Source organism: Diadema antillarum, unplaced genomic scaffold, assembly GCF_040938485.1.
Source record: "Diadema antillarum isolate AM-2024a unplaced genomic scaffold, OU_Dant_1.0 seq00001549_RagTag, whole genome shotgun sequence".
Lineage (NCBI taxonomy): Eukaryota > Metazoa > Echinodermata > Echinoidea > Diadematoida > Diadematidae > Diadema > Diadema antillarum.
The window spans coordinates 841,786-863,867 of NW_027272278.1; the positions used below are offsets into that span (position 1 = coordinate 841,786).

Below are 22,082 nucleotides of genomic sequence, written 5' to 3' on the forward strand. Positions count from 1 at the left end.
ATTGCACCCTCAAAACAAGGCACATTCTTGGAACTTTGGGTGTTTCTTTGCACCCTCACGAAAGGACGTAAAGTTGCACCAAGATGTAAAGGCTACACGGGGTGCAAAGGTACGCCGAAAGGTAAAGGGTGCAAGATCGCACCCTCAAGAATGGTGCAACTTAGCACCACTTAGTGTGGGTGGAAAGATGCACCCTCAAGGTGCAATCTAGCACCACTTAGTGTGGGTGGAAAGATGTACCCAAGGGAACATTTTCTCACCCTCAATAAAGGGTTCAACTTTGCACCCTCTCTGCAGTATTATTTTATACACACGTGAATTCCTTGTTCCTGTGAGCTACGTTAAATATGAGCGTGACCCAGTATTAGACACGTGTCAAGCCTTTGCAGACACAGAATTGTTTTCTTCATATTGTTTAAAGGTAATTTAAAACAAATTTAAATATATATTTAATTAAGTTAAGAGGAGCAAATGTGGAGATCATGACCTGTGATACATGTTACGGAAAGTCTATATTTTTATGTGTACTCGGTTTTTTTTTTCAACTACAACTTTACCTATGAGCTAATAGGATAAAGAAGCTGAGCATTCCTTTTTTTATCAGTTAATGTCAGTGCTGGAGTATTTTTCTTGAAAAGTTGGCATCTAAATGTCCTCCAAACCAAGTACTTACTGTATAAAATTATATTCCTGTGAGTTACGTTTCTTATGAGCATGACAGATCTGTAGACACGTGTCATAGTGGTTACAAACACTAAGTTTCCTTTGCTTTCATCGTTATCAAGAAGCGATTTTGAACAATTTCAGATGTTCTGTTTTTTTTTCAATTTCGTTACGAGAAAGCAATAATGATTTCACGTAAAACATGTTATGGAAAGTTGATAGTTTGGTTATTTCATCGTTACTCATCTTCGTCTTCTCAACAAGAAGATGATACACATGAGCTCATTTGCTAAAGGAGTTGAAGGATGTTTAATTGCTGGTAGCCACGTAGGGGCTTTTGTCATAACATTTTGCATCTTAATCCCTCGAAACTAAGTACATGCAGTATTAGTTTATAGATAACATAATATTTTTGTTGTTGCTGTGAGCTTATTCATATGAATTTTAGACATGTTTCTCATATGTTTCTGTCATATGCTTTACTGAAGAACAGGAAATGTTGAGTTTATTGGCAAGAGAGGTTGATCATTACTTTACATTTAAGTTCATTGAAGTGCAGGAGCATAAACTTGTCTTGAAATATTAGCATCAAAAACCCTCCAAACCAAAAACGTGCAATACTAGACACGACAGGAATTCCTTGTAATTGTGAGTTGTATGTTTCTTAAAAACCCTGAATTTGTCTGCTTTTGTAATGTACTATGTTCAAAAACACTCTTGAACAATTTTCATATTTCGTTTCTTTCTTAAGAGAAGAAAACGGTGAGGTCATGTGAAGCATGTTCCTATAAGTTTTATTTCGTTAGTAATTTTTCTTTACCCATCTCCTCAACCGTGTAAGGTGATACGGTACCTAAAAAGTCATAGGCCAAAGGTGTTGAGCTTTACTTCCCCTTTTTAAAGTAAATTTAAGAGCTGGGGCATTATTTTTAAAAAGTTGGCAGTTTAAGCTATGTACACCGAGGATGAGTCTTAATGATTGTATTTTTTATGAGCTTGATGGAGTATTAGACAATTGTATAAAGTGTTTGCAAAAACTGTTGATGTATTCCCTTTTGCTAATGTCCAAAGAGTTCATTTGCCAAGTTTTGATTGTCTTTTGTTTTAATCATCAGGGGTTTGTTTTATCATGGTCATAGAGGAAAGAAACTTAATTATTAAAAAAAAAGCCTTCATATAAGAATAGATACTGTAGGACATATTGTTATGGAATTACACTGCTATCATTTCTGAAATATGTGAACCTTATAGCTGGTAAAATTGGATCTTTGAGAGCGTCTGGGGGCTACGCCCCACCACTTAAAGCGTCTGGCAACGGTCATGCATTTATTCTGTAAGTGTATCAAAAGAACAAGTTCCAGTGGGTTTCATGGGGTTACTTTCCTAATTTTCAGCTAGGCTAGCCTAGCTGGTAAGAGTTTGGTCTTTGGGGCGTCTGGCGCCTATTGTCTGCCAACAATCATTCAATTATCCTTTGAGTGTATCACAAGAACAAGTTCCAGTGGGTTTCAGGAGGTTATTTTTCCAGCTATATACAGGCTAGTCTAGCTGGAAAAAGTTTGGTCTTTAAGGGCGTCTGGCGGCTACCCCCCCCCCCCCCCACCACTTAAAACGTCTGGCAATGGTCATTCATTTATCCCGAGTGTAACGAACAAGTTCCAGTGGGTTTCATTAGGTTACTTTTTCAGCTAAATAGGCTAGCCTAGCTGGAAAAATTTGGGTCTTTAAGGGCGTCTGGCGGCTACCCCCCACCACTTAAAACGTCTGGCAATGGTCATTCATTTATCCTGTAAGTGTAACGAACAAGTTCCAGTGGGTTTCTTGAGGTTACTTTTTCAGCTAGGCTAGCCTAGCTGGAAAAATTTGGGTCTTTAAGGGCGTCTGGCGGCTACCCCCCACCACTTAAAACGTCTGGCAATGGTCATTCATTTATCCTGTAAGTGTAACGAACAAGTTCCAGTGGTTTTCATGAGGTTACTTTTTCAGCTAGGCTAGCCTAGCTGGAGTTGGGCCTTTAAGAGCGTCTGGCGGCTACCCCCCACCACTTAAAACGTCTGGCAATGGCCATTCATTTATCCTGTAAGTGTAACGAACAAGTTCCAGTTGTTTTCAAAGGGTTACTTTTCCAGCTAGGCTAGCCTAATTTTGGGGGGTCCTTTTTTTGGCCCTCCTGGCCACACCCACCACCGATGACCAGCCAGACGTGCATTTCCATACTCAGGGGCGTATGTACTAAATTGCTATACACATAAAAATTGGTAACCTTTTCAGCTAGGCTGACCCCCGCTGGCTCCCGGACTAAATGTTGCTGCCGAAGGAGTACGGGAGCTGGTCATGCCATAAAAATGGTCATGATAGTGTTAGTGATTTATAATAATAATGATAAATATTTCAGAGTGAATATTAAAGATTTTTTCATATAATAAATTATGCAACAAAAATACACTGCATAGAGCCCAATGGTTAGCAGGCACTCAATAACATTTCACTATTAAAAATCTAATATCTAAAAAAACAACAACATCAAAAGGCCTATGATTACCAGAATATTCCAAGCATAATGCAAAACTGTCCAGTGATATGTTACTTTCTTCATACATTACCATGCATGTTTCTGTGAGCTTGACCTCACAAAAAAGGAACCCATAATGTTTAAATTACACTGAATGTTGTGTTTAATATATAAATCACTCATAAATTGAATGTGACCATGCACATTTTGCTTTGCTCTTTTCATTGAAAGTTCAGAGAATTTTGAGAACAGAGTAAAATTTCATGTAAAATTTTCTGGTCCAATTCATGTACTTACTGTTGAATCAACATAAAGTAATCAGCAAATGGTTTCTTTTGATTATTTTTTTTTTCCATAATTGTTAAGGTCCTTGTTTACTAAGTACTGCAATATGCTTTAATATAGACTAGGGTTTAATTCTAATATTGGCAAAACAGGGCTATTTTTCACTCTTCTTTCCCATAAGATGGCAAAATAAAATAGCTTTGACTTGCCCATGAACAATATCCATTGTGTCAGGATTACTCTACTGTTGTCTGTAAAAAAAAAAAAATGTATTGTTTTGCCACCATGGTATACATGTAACAAATATCTAGTCAGTATACAGTTATTGGCTACTAATGTAAATCTTTCTATTTTCCACAAATTTTATTTTTCTTTCTGTTTGTAAATACATGCATCTGGTACAGTACTTCGTTGACCGTACATTATTTTGTACCTTGATCACATTCATTGTGAAAAAAAAATAAACAGAAATATAATGTTTCTATAAATCAAAATAGTAATTGGTTACCTACAGTTTGCAACACATGTGTTTCTGTTGTTCTGGCCAGTTAGTTTTTAGGCTGTATTTTGTGTTATAATCACAAAGTTTGTTATTAGAATTTTGGTTCTGTAATATAAGTACATGTACGTACATATACTTATCATGCCTGAATATTGTTACATGTATTAAGGCAGCTGATAATGCACAAACCCTATGTACACAGTAGTTTTCATGTTCTGAATCTCTTTTATTCATTTACACTGGTAATGCTGACATGATAGACAAGTGCTATCATCTGAGAAGGGCCTAGGATGAATAATAGTTATGTAACAAATGTCTTTTTGCCTTTATTATAAGTGTTGTTGAGGGCGTACATAGTGTACGTCCGAAACGGCGGTCGTGTACGTCCGAAACTGTACGTCCGAAACAAAAAACAAACATAAAAATTTCCATGTTAATTGTCTAAATTGCTAATTCTTTTTATGTTTCTACATCATTTCACATCTACTTTAACTGATATAATGTGAATTTTTAGAAAAATATTGCATACTTCACAGAACTTTGCTACTGAACTTACGAAGTCAGAAAATTCACTTTTTCTGTGTACGTCCGAACACATGCTATCTTTTAATCATTCCAAGGTCACTGAGGTCTTGGCATAATTTTTTCATAGTTAATTGTTTTGTACCGACCACTTGTCATATCATGGCCAGAAAAAAGTTTCATATTTTCAATCTTTGTATCTTGGGCAGCTAAATAATGTGTTCAAAATGTACGTCCGAATTTATGGAATTGCCCTCCTCTTAATCCATCCACTCATTTGTTCTTTTGTCAAAAATCACTGGATGATCTATTCACTACTTTTTCAACCTCTTTAATAACATACATGTATTTCATTTTAAAATAATGAATTTATTTCCCCCTAAGTCATGCCCCAGCTGAGAAAAAATTCAAAGTAAAATGCAACTTCAAGGTAAGGTTGACTGGCATTAAGTGCCCTTTACATTACAAACATGCTACACACAAGTACCAAATCATATAACCTGCCTGAATAATTGTTCTTGTTGTGCCAGGAAAGCAGGAAGGCAGATTAGTTACATCTTACACTCACCTGGGAATATTTTTTCTGGCCCCATTATAAAAACAAATAAACAAAGCTGGAGCATTATACATGTACCCTCAGCTTAAAAAATGGTTGAGAAAGAAAAAGCCTTCCAGATTCTGCTTACATCATGATTATCACAGTTTTGTATAACTTACAATAAACACAGGCAAGAGCAAAAGACAACAGTAGGAAATCTTTCCCTGAATTCCTTGTCGCTACTTTTTTTTTGCTCTCTTTCTTGGTTCTGGGTGTTTTTTTGTTTTTTTTTTTTTCTGTTCTGAGAGTTTCTTTGTTTGTTTGTTTGTTTGTCTGTTAGGCACGGACCTTTGACCCCGACAAGGGCTATGAAGTGATTGCGCCCAGAGCTGCTCCAGGCCACACAGAGAGGCTTGTTCAGAGTTCCGTCCTTTCCCCGACACTCATTGCGGCTATGCAGCACAGGCAGGAATACACCTTTAAAGGGGAGCAGATAATTAAAATTTGAATTAGACAAGTGGCAGACAATGCATATTTCACATGTTATGCATAACCTGCAAATAAAAATTTGTCACTGTCGATCTCAAATACAAGGTAACCCGAGTGTTGCCCGACACAGCAATAACTGATGAAGGCAGGCCAACATTGGCACACATATCAAAATCACATACAAGCATTGTACATGCAGATTCCAAAAAGGGATCTGGGAGATACCAACATCTTATGCTCTTGAATACCTGTAGGCATAAAGTATATTTCCCAAATCAGTGAGACAATAGGATTATTTTTTGGTCAAGCCAAGCAGAGATTTTTTAGCTTTTCAGCAAGCCTCTTGTAAAATTAGGTATTCTTGGCAGCTCTGCTAACTCACACAAACTGAATTATAATGGATGCAATGAATTCAGTAGAAGCGAATGCAATGCATACATATATACACTGTAGCTCATTACTAGCTTCTCTGATGGAAGATGTTCAAAATTATGACTTTTTACAAACTGTTATTTTGTGAGGCATGAGAACAGTTTTCTGAAGAGGAAAAAAAATCCACAAATCAAAATACAAGGTATGAGTGTCACACCCTGCTCATACCACAGGTCATGATATCTTTTGAAGAAAATGCACAGGAGCTTCATACCTGAGTAGTCTCCAAAGCTTTGCAGACCACTCAGTGAGTCCAGTAAGATGATGGGTCTACGGAGCACATTGGCCAGCCCAAAGATGTGGATATTCTGCAAACCCATGAGCTCGTTGGGGCCCGGGAAGTAGTCTGGGTCGCTCTCCTGGATAATGTGCTGCCACTCGTCCTTGTCTACAAAGTCTCGGAACAGAGCCTGGTACTGGGCCAGGTTCTGCTCGAAGTGGCGCTTGAGGTTGGTGCGCAGGGCGTGCCAGAAGAGCTCGCGGCCGACCAGAGCCCGCGAGATGCCATGAACCAGGCAGTGGCCATCCCCGTCAGCATGGATGGGGATGAGGACTTCCGCGTCGCCATTGACAAGCCGTATCTGTTCCAGTGTGTTCTTGAGGTAGCCCGCGCTCCCCGTCTGGTCCCGACCGTACCCCATAATGTCCACGTGCTCGGGCTGGATGAGGAATGCCCGGCCACCGAGGTTGGCGCAATCAAAGATGTCGTTCTGGTTGAGGCTGCGCAGGGGCTGCGCCTTGCCCTGCTTGTCCATGCCATATTCGGTGAGCAGCGGGCTCAGAAGCTTGCACTGGTAGTTGGAGAGGCCGAGCACTTTCACGGAGTCGGTCGTCTTCTTCGGCGCTAGCTTGCCCACGAGCACGTTCCGCACCATGTTGCGCAGCGCCACGTCGGGGTCGGTGACCTCGGCGACTCCCCGCACGGCATCCAGGGGGTGCCGCTGGCCACAGTTGCTGCACTCGACGCTCGGGTCGTAGGAGAGGAAGTAGAGCCTCGACTGGCAGTGCTCGTCTGGACAGGTTCCAGACAGGAGGCAGAAACGTTCCTGGGAACCATCACTGGAGGTCGATGGCCTATCGGGCCTTGGCATGCTGCAGACTCTACAGTCTACGCAGAAAAATAGAATATTAGTTACTCTACTGTAATATCATGCAAAAATACTTTGCCTTGAGGGTTTCTTGTTAAAACTATGGACGACGCTGACTCGATAAAAACTAGTATACTTGGGTGACCCGCACGGTATGTAGAAAGTGCTCACTTTCAGTATTAAAGGGAAGGCCAACAATGAAAACTCCATTGTCTTGCTTTTAGGAGTCCATTGTCTAAATACTCCTTGGAATAACAGCTGCTGTTTATCAGTCAGGATTACAAGAGAGGAGAATGGATCAAACCGGTGTAATAGGGTAGCAATTAGATCATCTAAAATCAACAGTCTTCCAGTGGCAGAAAGCAAAGTCTGCTTGTTTTTGTTTTATTGAGTGATGTGTAGACTTAATTATTCATTCTTTAAAGTATAGAAATGTCCTACAGTGTACTATCCTCGAGCAGCTGAAACTAATCACCACCCGTTTCACTGGGCCACAGTGTTATTTTTGCCTAATGAGGTGTCATTTTTGTCTAATGAGGTGTCATGTCTGTTACACAAAGTGTCACGTCCGTTACGCCATTTACAGGAAAACTACAATTGTAAGTGGTATAGAAAGGTGGTTTCCACACATGCAAGGGGATTCAATCCTAACATAGAAAATGAATTTGCAGCAACTTTACACTACATCTCTTGGCTATGAAAACTTTAAAAAACGTAACGGACATGACACTTCTAATCTTATAGAAATCACACAACTTTGAGGATCAATGGGTCAAAAACTGATGAGTGCTAAGGAAGCTGGTTGTGATTTTCTGTTGATATACACTGGACTATAATTTAAAAGCTGAAGGCCTCTACGACATATCTGGCCTTCTTTACAGACAGGAACACTAAACTCTTAAAAAATAGCCAAATTTTTGTGCCATTGCAACACATCATACAGTATTTTCATTGACTGAAAAAAATACAACATTTTGTAACGACAAAGGTGCGACTAGTGGAAAATGAAAATATATGTTACTTTTTTAGAATATTTGAGAACTTAAGTGAAACTCAAAACTTCATTTTTTCACTAAAGCAAACATTTCTCATGGAATTGCCCACCTCGCCATAGTTGTTTAAATGCATTTTTCGAATCACATTTCGCCACTGAAATTCCATGAAATCCCATAAATACATACAGGAAAAATTCTGAAGAATCCAATGGAACCACAAATTTACTGTTCGATACTGGCTATCGTCCTCAAACGCGAACGATGCGAAAAAGTTGCGCGCTAAGGAAAAGGCCCGCAACTCGCCACCCACGCTCACATAGACAAAGCACGTAAAAGTCATGTGCGAGTGACCGTGAAGCTTCCATAGACAGACACGTAAAAGATGCGTGCAGGTGACCATGATGATACTTATAAAAAGTATTCCTAATACAAATTTCAAATTTTCACGAAAAACTGCTCGTTTTTCACCACACTTTGCTTGTTTGTGGTAACCCTGCCAAATTTCAAATTTTTAAGGGATACTGAACACAGTCCCGGGCATAATTTTGTGTTCAGTGTGCTTGTAACAATTTTAAGCCGGGTGGTGGTATTCGGGCCCCTGGCGAGGTGCGGGCACCTCACTACACCTACAATGTATACAAAAAATTATACTTTTGTATGGCCACGTAATGAATAAAACTACAGTTGAACCTCTCGTATCCGGACAAGTCGGGACCGGGGCTCATCCGGATAAGGGATTTGGCCGGATACGGGAGACTCAATACTTTATACATGTACATATATACATACACATGTACTGATGTAGCCCATTGTACTACCACATGTAGTAATGTGTATACTGCAACCTTTTCATTGTTACATTTGGGGATGTTTGGGATGATAAAATGTCTGAAGGTAAGCAATTTTGAAGGAAATTTGATGTACAATTGTAATGTATGTTAATCATGTTGGAAGTAATATGTAATTCATGTGTGTTTGTGTAGGAGTTCTCAAGGAGTTGGGAATCCCCCTTTCCTCCCGTAAATAGAGATCCGGATAAAGGGAGGCCGGATAAGAGAGGTTCAACTGTATTTAAATTTGAGACATAATATTGGAGATGATCTCACAATAATGCTTTTGACAGCACTTCACAATGCTTTATTTTTAAAAATGTTCTCTGTCTATTCAAACCTCTCACCCAATCAATATTTTGCATTGTTTGATGGAACATGTAGTTGAGCGTGGAGAGGGGATGCATACCAACTTCTTGCCCGCTTTCGCTGAGGTAGATTACCATTATTAAAGTCAGTTCTAGGTCAGCCTGCAAAATGAATCTCATTTGGGGGCAGTGCCATTGATTGGGGGCTCTATGTTAAGTCCAGAGAACTGCGGGAGAAACAGGTTACAGTTATAGATTCTAAAAATGTTTTAAACTCCTCAAAATAAGTTCTGCAATTAAGGTTATCATATTTCTCTTATACCTGCATTATTTCCATTAAATATGACATCATATAAGAAAGCCTGATTAATTATCTTTAAAATGACACCTCACTTGCTATGATTGGGTGTTCTTGGAATGTCCAAAACAGCTGAGTATGGGGACAGATGAACACTGAAAAGTTGCAACAATTCCGCTATTGATAATGTACAGTTTTGATGGAAAAAAAAGGGGCCACTGGAATATTTAAAGCAATGTTGAAATGAGAGCACTTACAAAAACTCCCATTTCCTAGACATTAGATGACTGTTTGGTCAACCTTAAATACAAAGTGTATGTTTAATTTTTGCCTTAATTTCAATAGCCCTGCAGATCACCACTGCAGTTGTTTTTAATACATGGATGAAGCCTGGAATCTAATGTCGTGATAATCTCACAATGCATTCTTTTCAAGCACATTCCTTCTCTGAAACGACAAAGCAAATGGGAATTACACTGTTTGACATAACACGTTTGCTCTATTTAGCAACATTTCACATTTCACTTTTCCTCATACTCATGCAGTACTGACTACTGTGCATTTTACAGGAATGCATTTATAAATTAAAACAAGTGAGTTGTCAATGTCATTGTAAAGAAAATTAATCAGGCTTTTTTTACAATGTCACATTTGAATAAAATAATATAGGTCTAGGCCTAGTTTGAAGAGAAATATATGATACAATGTAGTACATCAAATTGGAATCACAGGACTTTTTTGAGGAGTTCACATTTACTGATTAACAGTTAAACTTAGATTAATTAACATTAGAATCTTAAATTAGACAAGGGCAAGGAAGGGGTTGAAATTGTCATTGTGCAATTTAATCAGCTGTAACGTAAATCAGCAACATAACTCACCAAATGCATCAAATAAATCATCTGCAATAACCGTCCACAACATCTGCAATACACAATGTCAAAATACACGTGTAGAATGTATGTAGGTCTATGTAGAAAAACCTGCTGCCAAGGCGTAAACTGCCAGTTTCAACAGTAACGTTAGACGTCTTGTTACCAGAATGTTAAACTTCCAGCAGGTCCAGTCAGCAGTGGTCAGTATTAACGTTCAATAGAGAATACGCAGAAGACGACTAGACTAACCGTTGCGGCTTTAGGGTCTATCTCCCTGGACCCTATTCTTTAAGCTGCCATTCTTTAAATCTCAGTATCTGACTGTTGACTCTGAGTTAAAATTGTAAACTAAACTCAATCGAATCCGACCTCTCTAACGAGTAACGTCTTACCCGGGCCGGGGGTATTTCAACATGTTTAAAGGTGTAGAAAGTTTCTATTATCTTCTAACGTTTGAATCTAATTTGCATTTGTTTATTGAGTCTGAGATTGTCAATGTTCGAACAGAATAACAAAGTCCACAGCACAGTCAGTGCAGTACAGCACAGGCTCTTCAGTTTTTAATACAGCTGCGAACGTGCGTGAACTTGTCAATTATACGACGTATTTGTACACTACGAAACAAAGCAAAAATCCCCTCCAACTAATCTGGAAATTACGTAGAGTATAACTTACCACCACCAAGTACGGATCAATCAGTAGGCCAGAATGTGTTTGGCGTCTCTTCTGAAAAAAAGTCCCTTTCCTCCAAAAATTCCCTGTTATTGTGCAATAATAGTGTGCAATAGAGTGTGTGTTTCCATTGCATAAAGCACTAGCTGGCACTCTCGTCAACTGCACTGCGCGGCTTGCGCGGCTAGCTAGCTTCCATGCCTCGGAGCGAGCGAGCGAGCGAGCGAGGGGATCGAGAATGAATCATCAAAGATCTTCAAGGGAACGGATGTCTCCGTACAGTATGCATGAAGGATCGGATCTGTGTATAACGTAGGCCTAGTGTTCTACACTATACGAATCCTACGACGATATGACCTACGGAGGGCCTCGCGTATCGTATGTTTACAAACGATTCGACGAGTACGATGAAATATCAGTGCCCCATCAGACACATTCTTTATGATTTTGCTGGAGTTTTGCTACTTTATTGTTTAGCATGAATATATTTTTCTTGATTATAACGTTCCATTAATTATATTTTTAAATAATTAGTATATTTTCATTGCGTGGACAGATTTCTGTGAATGGTTATTGTTGAAAAATGTTTAGTTTTTAACAAAATATCAAGTCAGAGCCTGACGTAAAGTCAAGGGTCGTGTGCTGTATTCGGATTTCGTCTCGACACCGTACGTGCAGGTAGAAACTGGTAGAAAGAAGCCACGAACGACGAAACCTTTGCGAAAATTATGGCAGAAAAACTAGAGCGTCAGCCGAAGAGTATATTGAAGCCAGAAAGACATTTTGATGATCCTGCAAATAGGCCAGAGTGAGTGAAATGACGATCTCGATGTACATATCACAGAGTCGATGTGAACGGTCCCACCTATTTGTAATTATGTTAGGCTTGGCTTGGCTGCTTGTGTGTGTACGTGTGTGTATGTGTGTGTGTGTGTGTGACTGAGGCGAGGGCCTGAGCTGAGCCCTGGCTGGGCCTGAGCTGTATGCTGTGTTGGCGACTTTACTACTAGTGTAGGTTCTTGACTGTCTACTTTGGATGATTTCACTGGAAGATTGCAGCGGAAGGCAATTGTGATTGTGCACTTTACAGCCATATATTATCGGTACAGTGCTCACCGCTTAATTGCAGCTGCGATGAAGCGGTGAGAGTAGAGACAAGTTTTTCTCCCGTTTAACAGTTGTTTAAGCGGTGCCCCCGCTTAAGCGATGGCCGGTATTGGCTCCTGCAAACCACACAACATGAAGCCAAGTATGTGGACATTACGTTAAACCATGCACAGTTGTCAAGCCCGACGATAACCACAGCGTCAAATACGACAGTAGTTTGTCCGCAGGCTGCACGCTACGACACGCAGATGCAAAACGGCGATAAGAAAGGACACGGCACGGCAGTCTCACAATTTTGTCAAAGGCATTATCGGAACAATACTCCATTCATTTGATCCACAAAATAACCCTCTTGTAGAGTGGAAAATACATACCGTTTTCCGGGTAAGTTCCGTGTTTAGATGCACCCATACAATATGTAACAGTTATGTATAAGACGCAACCCGACTTTGGGACTTACGAAAAATAAAGATTATCAGCGATCGTATTGTGACAATTTGATGGTATTGGGTACGGTGCAAGGGACAACTTGTTGTCTCTCGACTTCTTTCTTTTGATATCCCTCGCCCTGACCCGATCCCATGAATGACAGAGAAAAAAAGAAACACTGTACTGATTAAAAAACAAACCACTTACTAGCAGCCATGCAGGTGTCTCATGTAAGAGATTCTGGTCGTACATTAAAAGCCTACGATGTGACAACAGTGGTGTTGCACCATTACTGAAAGATGGCATCCTACAGTGTGAATCGTCAACTAAGGCTAACTTGTTGAACGAACAGTTTGCTTCAGTTTTCACACATGAAAATACATCGGAGCTCCCAGACCTTGGCTACAGTCCTCATCCTTCTATCATTGACTTCTCTATCAGCCCTGAAGGAGTAAGAAGGCTTCTCTCTAACATCAAACCACATACAGCATGCGGTCCAGACAACTTACCAGCACGATTGTTAAAAGAAGCTGCAGATGAACTCGCGCCCATTCTCTGCCTTCTATTTAATGCCACCCTCCATCAAGGCAAAATCCCTCTTGAGTGGAAGTCTGCAAATATCACCCCCATCTTCAAGAGGGGGGACAAGCATAGACCGAAAAACTACAGACCAATTTCCCTCACTTCAATCATCTGTAAGTCTGTTGAGCATATCATTCACAGCCAGATAATGCATCACCTTGACACCCTCAATCTTCTCACAGACTGCCAATTTGGTTTCAGACGTAGACGCTCTTGTGAATCACAACTGCTGGTCACTGTCCAAGATCTTGCCACAGGTCTACGAGATAAGCAACAGATTGATGCAATCCTTCTTGACTTGTCTCGGGCATTTGATCGTGTACCACATGAGCGCCTTCTTCTCAAACTCCACTACTATGGTATCAGAGGCAAGCCCCTGGAATGGATAAGGGATTTCCTTCAAGGACGCACCCAACAAGTTACACTGGAAGGATCAAAGAGTGGCACTGTCAGCGTCACCTCAGGAGTACCACAAGGCACTGTCCTGGGACCGTTATTATTTCTGGTCTTCATTAACGACCTTCCCGAGTGCGTTTCTTCATCCATTCGACTTTATGCTGACGATGCCCTCCTTTACCGATCCATTAACACTATCACTGACACAGAAACCCTTCACCAAGACCTTCGTAACATCCAGAATTGGGAACAAAAGTGGCTCATGTCTCTCAACGCTGACAAATGTGAGGTGCTGAGAATCACCAACAAGCGAAACAACATCAATGCTACAACTCCATATTCAATTCATGGAAAAGCACTTCGCATTGTGGATGAGGCTAAATATTTGGGTGTCACTATCCATCGCAATCTGACCTGGAAACCCCACATCAATAACATGTGCAAGAGAAGCAACAGCACTCTTGGTTTCCTCAGACGCAACCTAAGGAAATGCCCACCACACATAAAGACGTTGGCTTATAAGACCTATGTAAGACCTACTCTTGAATACTCCTCCACAGTCTGGGACCCTCACACCAAGGAACTCATCAACCAAATCGAGATGGTACAACGACGCGCAGCCCGTTTTGTTACCGCAAACTACGCACAACAAAGCAGTGTTGCCCTCATGCTTCAACAACTGCAGTGGAGATCCCTCTTTGAACGACGAGCCCAAAACAAAGTTCTGATGCTCTACAAGATCATGAACGGTTTTGTAGCCATTCCAGCTGCACCTCCTTACATGTATCCTGCATCGGGTACCAGAGGTCATGATCTCCAACTGAGACAGCACCACTGCCGAATCCAAACCTACCAGCATAGCTTTTTCCCAAGTGTGGTCCCGCTATGGAACAGCTTACCAGCTGCAGCAGTAACGGCTCCTTCTGTTGAAGCCTTCAAGAGCTGCCTCACTTCCATCAATTTACGATAGTCCACCAGAATATTGGTTTTTACTTGCACATTAGTTTCATGTTAATTTCTGCACCTCCACATGCGTGTTTCTATGACGGCACTACCCTTTTTGTACTCAAGTGCGACAATACTCTGCAAGAGGGATGCACTAACTTGGAAGAAGAAGAAGAAGGAGGAATAAGAAAAAAAAAAATGATGGTACTGTAGATAGAGGGAAACTGACAGTCTGACACCCAACAAGTATGCCAGCCACCTGGCCAGGCTGGCGCAGTGGTGGAAAGGAATTTGCATACGCGTGCTCGTACATAGATTGCAGGGCTGGGGGCCCTGGGAAAGGGGCGATTCTACCGACTAGCAGACCTGCATACAGTGGACGACTGTGTGTGTAATCTCAAAGCTGAAGATTCACACAGTGCACTGCATATATTGGCACAATCACACATGAGTTGGTGAGAGCATGATATCAGTCCGGGAAACCCGCTCACGAGGCCTGCTCCCCTGTACGAGCACTGCCCCGCCTCGCGAGGCCTGCCGAAAGCCTCATGAGGCCTCCTGGGGGAGAGCCTCAAGAAGCTCCCTATTCACTTTTTATTCCTCTCACATCTGACATATATAAATTGTCGCAACTTTGCACGGTGATTTTTTGTTACACACGCATGTCCGCTATCCATGATAAAAAGAAGAAAAAATTGTACCTGTTTTTTTTTTCAAAAATCGAGTTTTAATCAACCGATGCAGAGTGACCCATCAAAACACGGGCGCCAGCGTGTTCGCACAATGCAAGACTGCCGCACCTAGCGGCCTGACCCGACTAAATATTTTCGGTGCTTTTTTCTGCGGCTCTCACCTCTCCGCGCACGAATCAGCCTCGTGAAGCTGAAGTCTGACATCTTTTTACAAAAATTCGTGACGAGAAAAATAAAATCAGTACTAACCTGATCTTGTGCATACGTGTATTCCAAATTACTATTCCACACTGATAGAGTAGGAGGGTACTCCAGTTTGTTAGCAAACTAATCACTTTGTAGGTATGACAAGTTCACTTTCTTCGTCAATTCCGCCGCCCGCTAACCTTTGGGCGCTTTTTCTGGAATCATCCTGCGACGCGACGTCACATTCATTATCACGCATCCAGCACAATACACATGCACGCACCGAAGGATACTGTATCCTCCGGTGCGTGCGCAAGCTCACTCTCAAAATTTCACAGCTTGCGCGCTGTCTGTAATGTGCTGGATGCGTGATGTGATGTAATGTCGCGTCGCGGGATGATTCCAGAAAAAACTGAACCAGGGATTTGAATCTAGGGTATTTTCTGCCTCGAGTGGAATTGAATCAAGGTGAAGCTGAGGGATATTTTGTAAGATATAAGATATATAGTCAAAAAGTGGTCGATGAATAGTTAGTCCATCTATACTGATTACTGATACTGTAGAACTGAGACGTGGTCATCAATCACTTATCGCCATCAGTCCCCTTGCGTATGATTCCTGCACACTCTGCTGAAGTTATTGAGCCACTTTGAACCGCAGTGTGGTGGCTTAAAACGACCAAAAACCATCTAGTACAATTGCAGCTGTTTTGTTATTGGCATCAAGAACTTCAACCAGTTTACATAAACCAGTTACATCAACCTGTAGGTGAAACCTAAACCACAGTCGGCAGTGTTTATAAATGTTTCAGCTTCATCTATTTGTCTGTCAATATTCCGACTATGTTTAGGCTATTTGTCTGTCTGTCTGTCTGTCTGTTTATTTGTGTACAAGATAACTTGTGAGCGGATCAACAACTTTTCACTATTAAAATGAAATTAAAACCTCAAAAGTATTTAGCATTATCTACCAAATCTCTCTCTCTCTCTCTCTCCCTCTCTCTCTCTCTCCAGGGATGGCATCAAGTGGGATGAGATGAATATCCTGGCCACCTTCCACCCGGCTGACAAGGACTACGGTCACATGAAGGTGGATGAACCGGACACACCCTACACCAACTACGTGGAGCCCGAGGAGGGTCTGGAGGACGTTGACCCGCAGAGCGACGAGGACGAGGCTACGCTGAATGCTACCGAAATCAACAAGAAGTGAGTGCAGTCCAACCATTGATCTCTCATCGTGACATATCTGGATAGCTCATCGGATAGACCCATTCATGCTGTACGGTACAAACGGTTAAAGCTATCGCGCTGCCCAACTGTCATCATACATGTTCTTGTGCACACAATTTTCCAGCAGAGATTGTCACAAAGAGAATGTGATGTCCTGAGCTCCTTACACAAGGCAGAAGTGTATGACGGTATGCATGGTAACATGGCGTCATGGTAGCTTCAAAGTAATTGGCCAGTGACATATCCAGAAATTTACTTCTAGAGATCAGTGACCGAACCCTCTATGTGCTTATCTTTCATTGGTTCCTCTGACCAATGTCAAATATCGAGTATAGAAAGAGTTTGGTGAACAGCAGCATTACAAGTGTAGGCCTCATGCCATTACCCAGCCTCGAGAGTCTATTCTTGGGGTGAGCATGAATGTATTGCTATTGAGGGGAAGAGGGGGGGGGGGGGGGGGGGGAGGGGGTAAACGGACTTTGGTATACTGACTGGCATTATCTTTCTGACAACGCAATCATTACTGTACTGTATATGAATGAATGCAAGACCGGGAAAAGAATTCAGAGAGCACAGACCTCTGCCAAGCAGCTCATTTCCATCCATACATGCATGCTGAAAAAAATCACCCAATTTCCCAAATGATAAAGCAAAAAGCCTTACCCGATCAGCTTCCTCAAGCAGAGCCTGCGCTTCAGTTTGGGTATGTGAACTCCTTAGTTCATAGACCCTTTTTGCACAAAGGTACAATATCCTGTAATAGCTGACAAAAATTTGTGGATCACCGTCAAACTTTAATCAGCTGTTCCTTGTGTCATTATCAGCTTGTAGCGTAAGTTTCATCCAAATTCGTTCACAAATTATTTTAGTTATTTTGTGCACAGACAAACAAACCAGCACCAACAAAAACATATCCTCTTTGATGGAGGTAACAAATGAATGAATTAGCTATTAAGAGGAGGAATGATTTGAAATTCACCCTCGTATTGTGTCCTCAAATTTGCAATGTCTCTATGAGCAGTGTATTTTCATAGGATGTTGACTCCATTAAATATCGTCGGCCTCATGCCAAAAGGGCACTAATAATGTACAAAGTCTATGGTGATAAGGCCATTTTGGCATAAGGCCGACGATATGCATTTTTTTATTTCATTATTTCTTCTTGCTGCCACAAGAGGTAAATTTGTGTGTGTTGTATGTTTTTTCCCTGTCCATGGTAGACTTTCCAGTGGTCCCCCGAAACGATGGTGGGAAGACGAAGGTGACAAGGAAGAATCCAGTGAGGACGAGGAAGAGGAGTTGACAGAAGAAGCCAAAGGCAAGCATCATGAATGCCTTGTGTGTCAAATACTATACTTGAAAGGACAAGTTCACCTTCATAGACACGTGGGTTGAGTGAATGCAGCAATATTAGCAGAACACATCAATGAGAGTTTGAGCAAAATTGGACAATCTGTTCAAACTTTCTGCTCGGTCACCGGTATAAAGACAGTATAAAATAAAATCAACTTATTTTCACTTTTCTCGCATAACAAAAGAACACTCAACTTCTCTCTTTCAGAAAGCAAGGGAAATAATATTATCCTTAACATACGTCAGTAACAAGTCCAAGAAATAATTTGTACTTTGGGTGCAAATTATATCATTGTTTGTGACATCACAAACTGTAGTAGTCTTCTCATCCAGCAGTGATTGCGCAGATACTTTAGCAATTCATAACTTTTGAACGGATTGTCGGATTTTCCTCAAACTTTCACTGATGTGTTCTACATAAATATTGTTGCATTCACTCAATCCACCTGTGTATGAAGGTGGACTTGTCCTTTAACTCGGCAACTTGACCTAGTTGTAGGTGAAAATAATGGCAAGTCAATTCAGTTGTAGCAACATGCCTTTAATAGTCCAAGAGGATGGTTATTGCAACAAAATAGATGTAAGGAGGATTAGGTCATCTGTGTTCATTGCTGATCACTTTCCAGACAATTGTGCCAGTTAGTGAAGGAAGCACATCTAGCGTGCAGGGCAGTTGGCAAACACAGCATAATATTCCCCCCCCCCCCCCCTCGGGGTTTGGGGGGGGGGGAGGATTGCTACTTCCTTCGAAATTCAGAGGGACCTTCTGTATTCAAGGGGCCACAGACCACAGCATATAGATGTATACACACTGGAAAGCATAGGAGGGAATGTGAAGTAACAGTAAATTTCTGAATGGGATGGGAACATTTATGGTCATGGCGCTTTATTGTCTAAATTGTATACAGTGTTGGTAATGTAGGAACATTTTTGTTTATCTACAAGATGTGAGATGGTAAGCAATGAACTTTTGGGGGGTTTTCTTTGCATTTAGAAAGAAGCGCAAAGTTTTGAGGACCTTTTTTCTTTTTCTTTTTCTTTTGTGTGTGTGTGTGTTTGTCAGCCAAGTACGTACCCAGTCATGTACATAATAGATATTTCTATAAATTTGTTACTATAAGTTTTGTAGTACTCGTATCTGATTAGTTTTTAAATACCTTTCAATGTCTATTCCTTACCTACCCCACATCTCATGATAAAAAAGGGCAAAATATGTTTTCATTCAAGAAAAAAGATCCATGCAAAAATGAAAGTCCCTTACAAAAGGAAAATTGCCCAAAATTCATCTGAGCAATTCTTGCTTGACAATGTGAAAGGGCAGTAACGTTAACATTTTGTTTGCTTACCCTTCATGTTTGTCATTTTGTCTCTGACAAAGATTCTGCTAGGGGAAGAAGCTCAGGCCCCTTTGACTTCATTTTGAAATGAAATTAATGCGCATAAAATTAAGTAAAATTTTCTCATTTCCACTTGCTTCTCAGGTAGATTTCCTTTTGGCTTTTCAATCGTGTGTTGTGAAATTCTCCTTGTAAAAGTCACCAGGCTGAATTATAAGAGTTTGTTCGCAAAAACCGATAAGTCCATTTTTGAAGATTTTGAAGTACGGTCTCTGTCATAAAGTACAAAATGATACCTTTTAACCCTAACTAGGCGGGGGGGGGGGGGGGGGGGGGGACCTTGGAGGCCCCCCCCCCCTCGACGTTCCGCGTGATGTATCTCAATCGCAAAAAGCTATTGCCGCGACATTTCATTACTTTTTTCTTTCGAGTCTCCCGCATCTTTTGACACCAAATTTGCGACGCCCGGGCGTGCGGTTCCGAAGTTACGCATAAATATGTACATGCATGTCAGACCAAAAATTGCTCAAAAACGTTAATTCGTGTACAATTTCAATGCAAACTGTGCTTACAGGCAAATTTCATAAAAGCATGATTATTTTGGTGTTTTATTGATTAAAATCAATGAATGACATATTTTCTTGTACGGAGCGATGTCGCGGACAAATTTCATCGAAAAAACAATGAAAAACATAAAGTCGATAAAACAGAGAAATACATAAGAAATTTCGAAAAACAATAAAATACTTCAGAATTTTTTCTGATATCACAATTTTTTTTTGATTACATTTGCTAAGGACACTAAAAAGAATATTTACACAAAAAATGTGCCTGTTTTGAGCTTTATTTTGTGATTTATACCAAATAGTCTGATTTTATGCATCATCATGCATAAATTAGCATAATTCAGCATAATTGATGATTTGTTGAAAAAATGACTACATGGTATTTTAGATTACATCATAGGCAATGTGTGTGCCAATTTTCTTCGCGATCGCGCGGTCGACTGCCGAGATCTGGAGGGGGGCCTGGCAGCCCCCCCCCCCCACCGGCTCTATCAACTACCTAAATAGCCCGGCCTAGTTAGGGTTAAATGATATACATTGGTTGTATTGGTCACTACATATAAAGGTACATTTTTAAAGTTATGGTCAAAAGGAGCAAACATTTTATTATTGTTCTCTTTATTTGTCTTGACCTTTAATTGCAAATATCTCCATTTGGCAAATATGGACTTATCGGTTTTTGCGAACAAACTCTTCATTTGAAAATAATCTTGGGATGATCAGCCAGTGTGTGTTTCACCTCTTTGCAGAAAAGCAGCGGCAATTCCAGCTGAAGAGGAAACAGCACTACAACGAGGCGTTCAACATCAAGCTGGCCAAGCAGCTGATCCAGCAGGAGCTCGAAGAAGACGAGGACGATGATGAGGAGGGGGAGGCAGCGAGTTCAAAGGTTGAGGTCACGGAAGGAACCAGAGGCGAGGGGCGTTCAGAGGAGCCGGGATGCTCGGCGCATTCTGTTGATGGCCTGAGCAAAAGAATGGAGGATACGTCGGTCGGTGGCACCGGCCTGTCTGCTGAGACGGGCGACTGAGCGCTGGGGCAGTGCAGTTCATCTCAATGATAAAGAGAAAGATAAAAACATTGTAACCTTTGACCTCGCTGCCAACAGGTCCTCTTGTAGACAAATGCCTGCATAGCTTCTTGTGCCATTTTTTTTCTTTTTTTTTCTGCTGTGCTTTGACATTGATGGAAGCCGATGAGCAGCGGTGTGACATGATAGCGGTTCTGCAAGGAAAAACCGCGGGATCACTCCCTGAGATGCAGATTAGCCGGGAATGTTCGTTTGCAGCTGGTTTGGTTGAGCGGGGTTTCTCGATATTCACAAAATAGTCTCCGCATGGACCTGGCATGGATGCTTGGACATATTGAGCCAATACGTCGTCACTTCATACCATGAAATATGATACAGAGACTCCAACTGTCCCGCTTATGACGGGAGATCTCCCGTGGAAAACCCATTTTTGCGAAATCTCCCATTCTCCCGCCCTGGCTCTGTGTCTCCCGCTTGATATGATTTCTTACTTAGTGTCATCGTATGTTGAAAAATAAGCCTTAGATAGCATGAGAGAGCATCTAGAACCCTAGAGCTTGGACCCAGGCCGCCAGGAACTTCTCGCTTTGCGCACATCAAGTTGGAGTCTCCCGTTTGCTAGGGGTTTCAGATGGGAGAATCTCCAGATCAGAAGGTGCTTGGGGTTGGAGTCTCTGATGATATGGCATTTGCCACAGTGCACTTGTTATTATTTGAGGAACAATGTGGTGTTCCAATTTATTTGAGATATAAATTAAAGTTAAGTCCCAACATTCTCGATTCAGAGACTGTCCCCATTGGAAAGTTGTCAGCAAAGGCTATCACTGTTGCTTGTGATTGAAGATGTTTATTGGTTGCCTTGCTGTTTATCAGCTTGTTTAACACTGCTTTTGGCATTTTAAACATAGCATGTGTCAGTTACTTTATGACTTGGAAATGTCAGATTTAACTGCTTTGTATTAAGTACTAATTTCTTACTCTTCTCTATTCCTCCCCCCCCCCCCCCCCCCTGCTCTCTATCTAACTCTCTCTCTATCTTTAGCGCCATTGCTATATGGATAGTAACTGTAGTATTAACTCACAATGATTGTAAGTGTTTAAATGCAAAGGGACCTGGTACTCTCCACTTCATTTGTGAAACACGAACATTTCATTACGATGGGAAAAATAGTTTCATCGCTTGCATTTTAAGCTAGCTACTATGATGATACAAACAAA

The 22,082-nt window shown here is 41.1% G+C and overlaps 2 protein-coding genes across 2 annotated transcripts in view; one reads left to right on the forward strand and one right to left on the reverse strand.

The window, feature by feature from the left end:
* LOC139710636 (deubiquitinating protein VCPIP1-like) overlaps positions 1-7,126 on the reverse strand; it is a 30,919-nt gene extending 23,793 nt beyond the window's left edge. The window contains exons 1-2 of the mRNA XM_071622560.1: positions 6,158-7,126; positions 5,371-5,499 (exon numbers count right to left, since the gene is read on the reverse strand). Coding sequence (XP_071478661.1) covers positions 5,371-5,499; positions 6,158-7,034 — 1,006 coding nt within the window. The 5' untranslated portion in view covers positions 7,035-7,126. The remainder of the gene's footprint in view (positions 1-5,370; positions 5,500-6,157) is intronic.
* A 4,541-nt stretch (positions 7,127-11,667) lies between these two features.
* On the forward strand, positions 11,668-21,675 carry LOC139710625 (protein phosphatase inhibitor 2-like). Its single transcript, XM_071622549.1, has 4 exons — positions 11,668-11,817; positions 16,360-16,554; positions 17,799-17,896; positions 20,584-21,675. The coding sequence occupies exons 1-4, from the start codon at positions 11,738-11,740 to the stop codon at positions 20,862-20,864; spliced, it is 654 nt and encodes a 217-aa protein (XP_071478650.1). The 5' UTR covers positions 11,668-11,737; the 3' UTR covers positions 20,865-21,675.
* The last annotated feature ends 407 nt before the right edge of the window (positions 21,676-22,082 follow it).

Excerpts from the sequence above, each read along its gene's own strand:
- LOC139710625 (XM_071622549.1), top strand. The coding sequence starts at position 11,738 with ATGGCAGAAAAACTAGAGCGTCAGCCGAAGAGTATATTGAAGCCAGAA. Across the intron at positions 11,818-16,359 it reads GATCCTGCAAATAGGCCAGA|GGATGGCATCAAGTGGGATG; the intron begins GTGAGTGAAATG and ends CTCTCTCTCCAG. Across the intron at positions 17,897-20,583 it reads GTTGACAGAAGAAGCCAAAG|AAAAGCAGCGGCAATTCCAG; the intron begins GCAAGCATCATG and ends ACCTCTTTGCAG.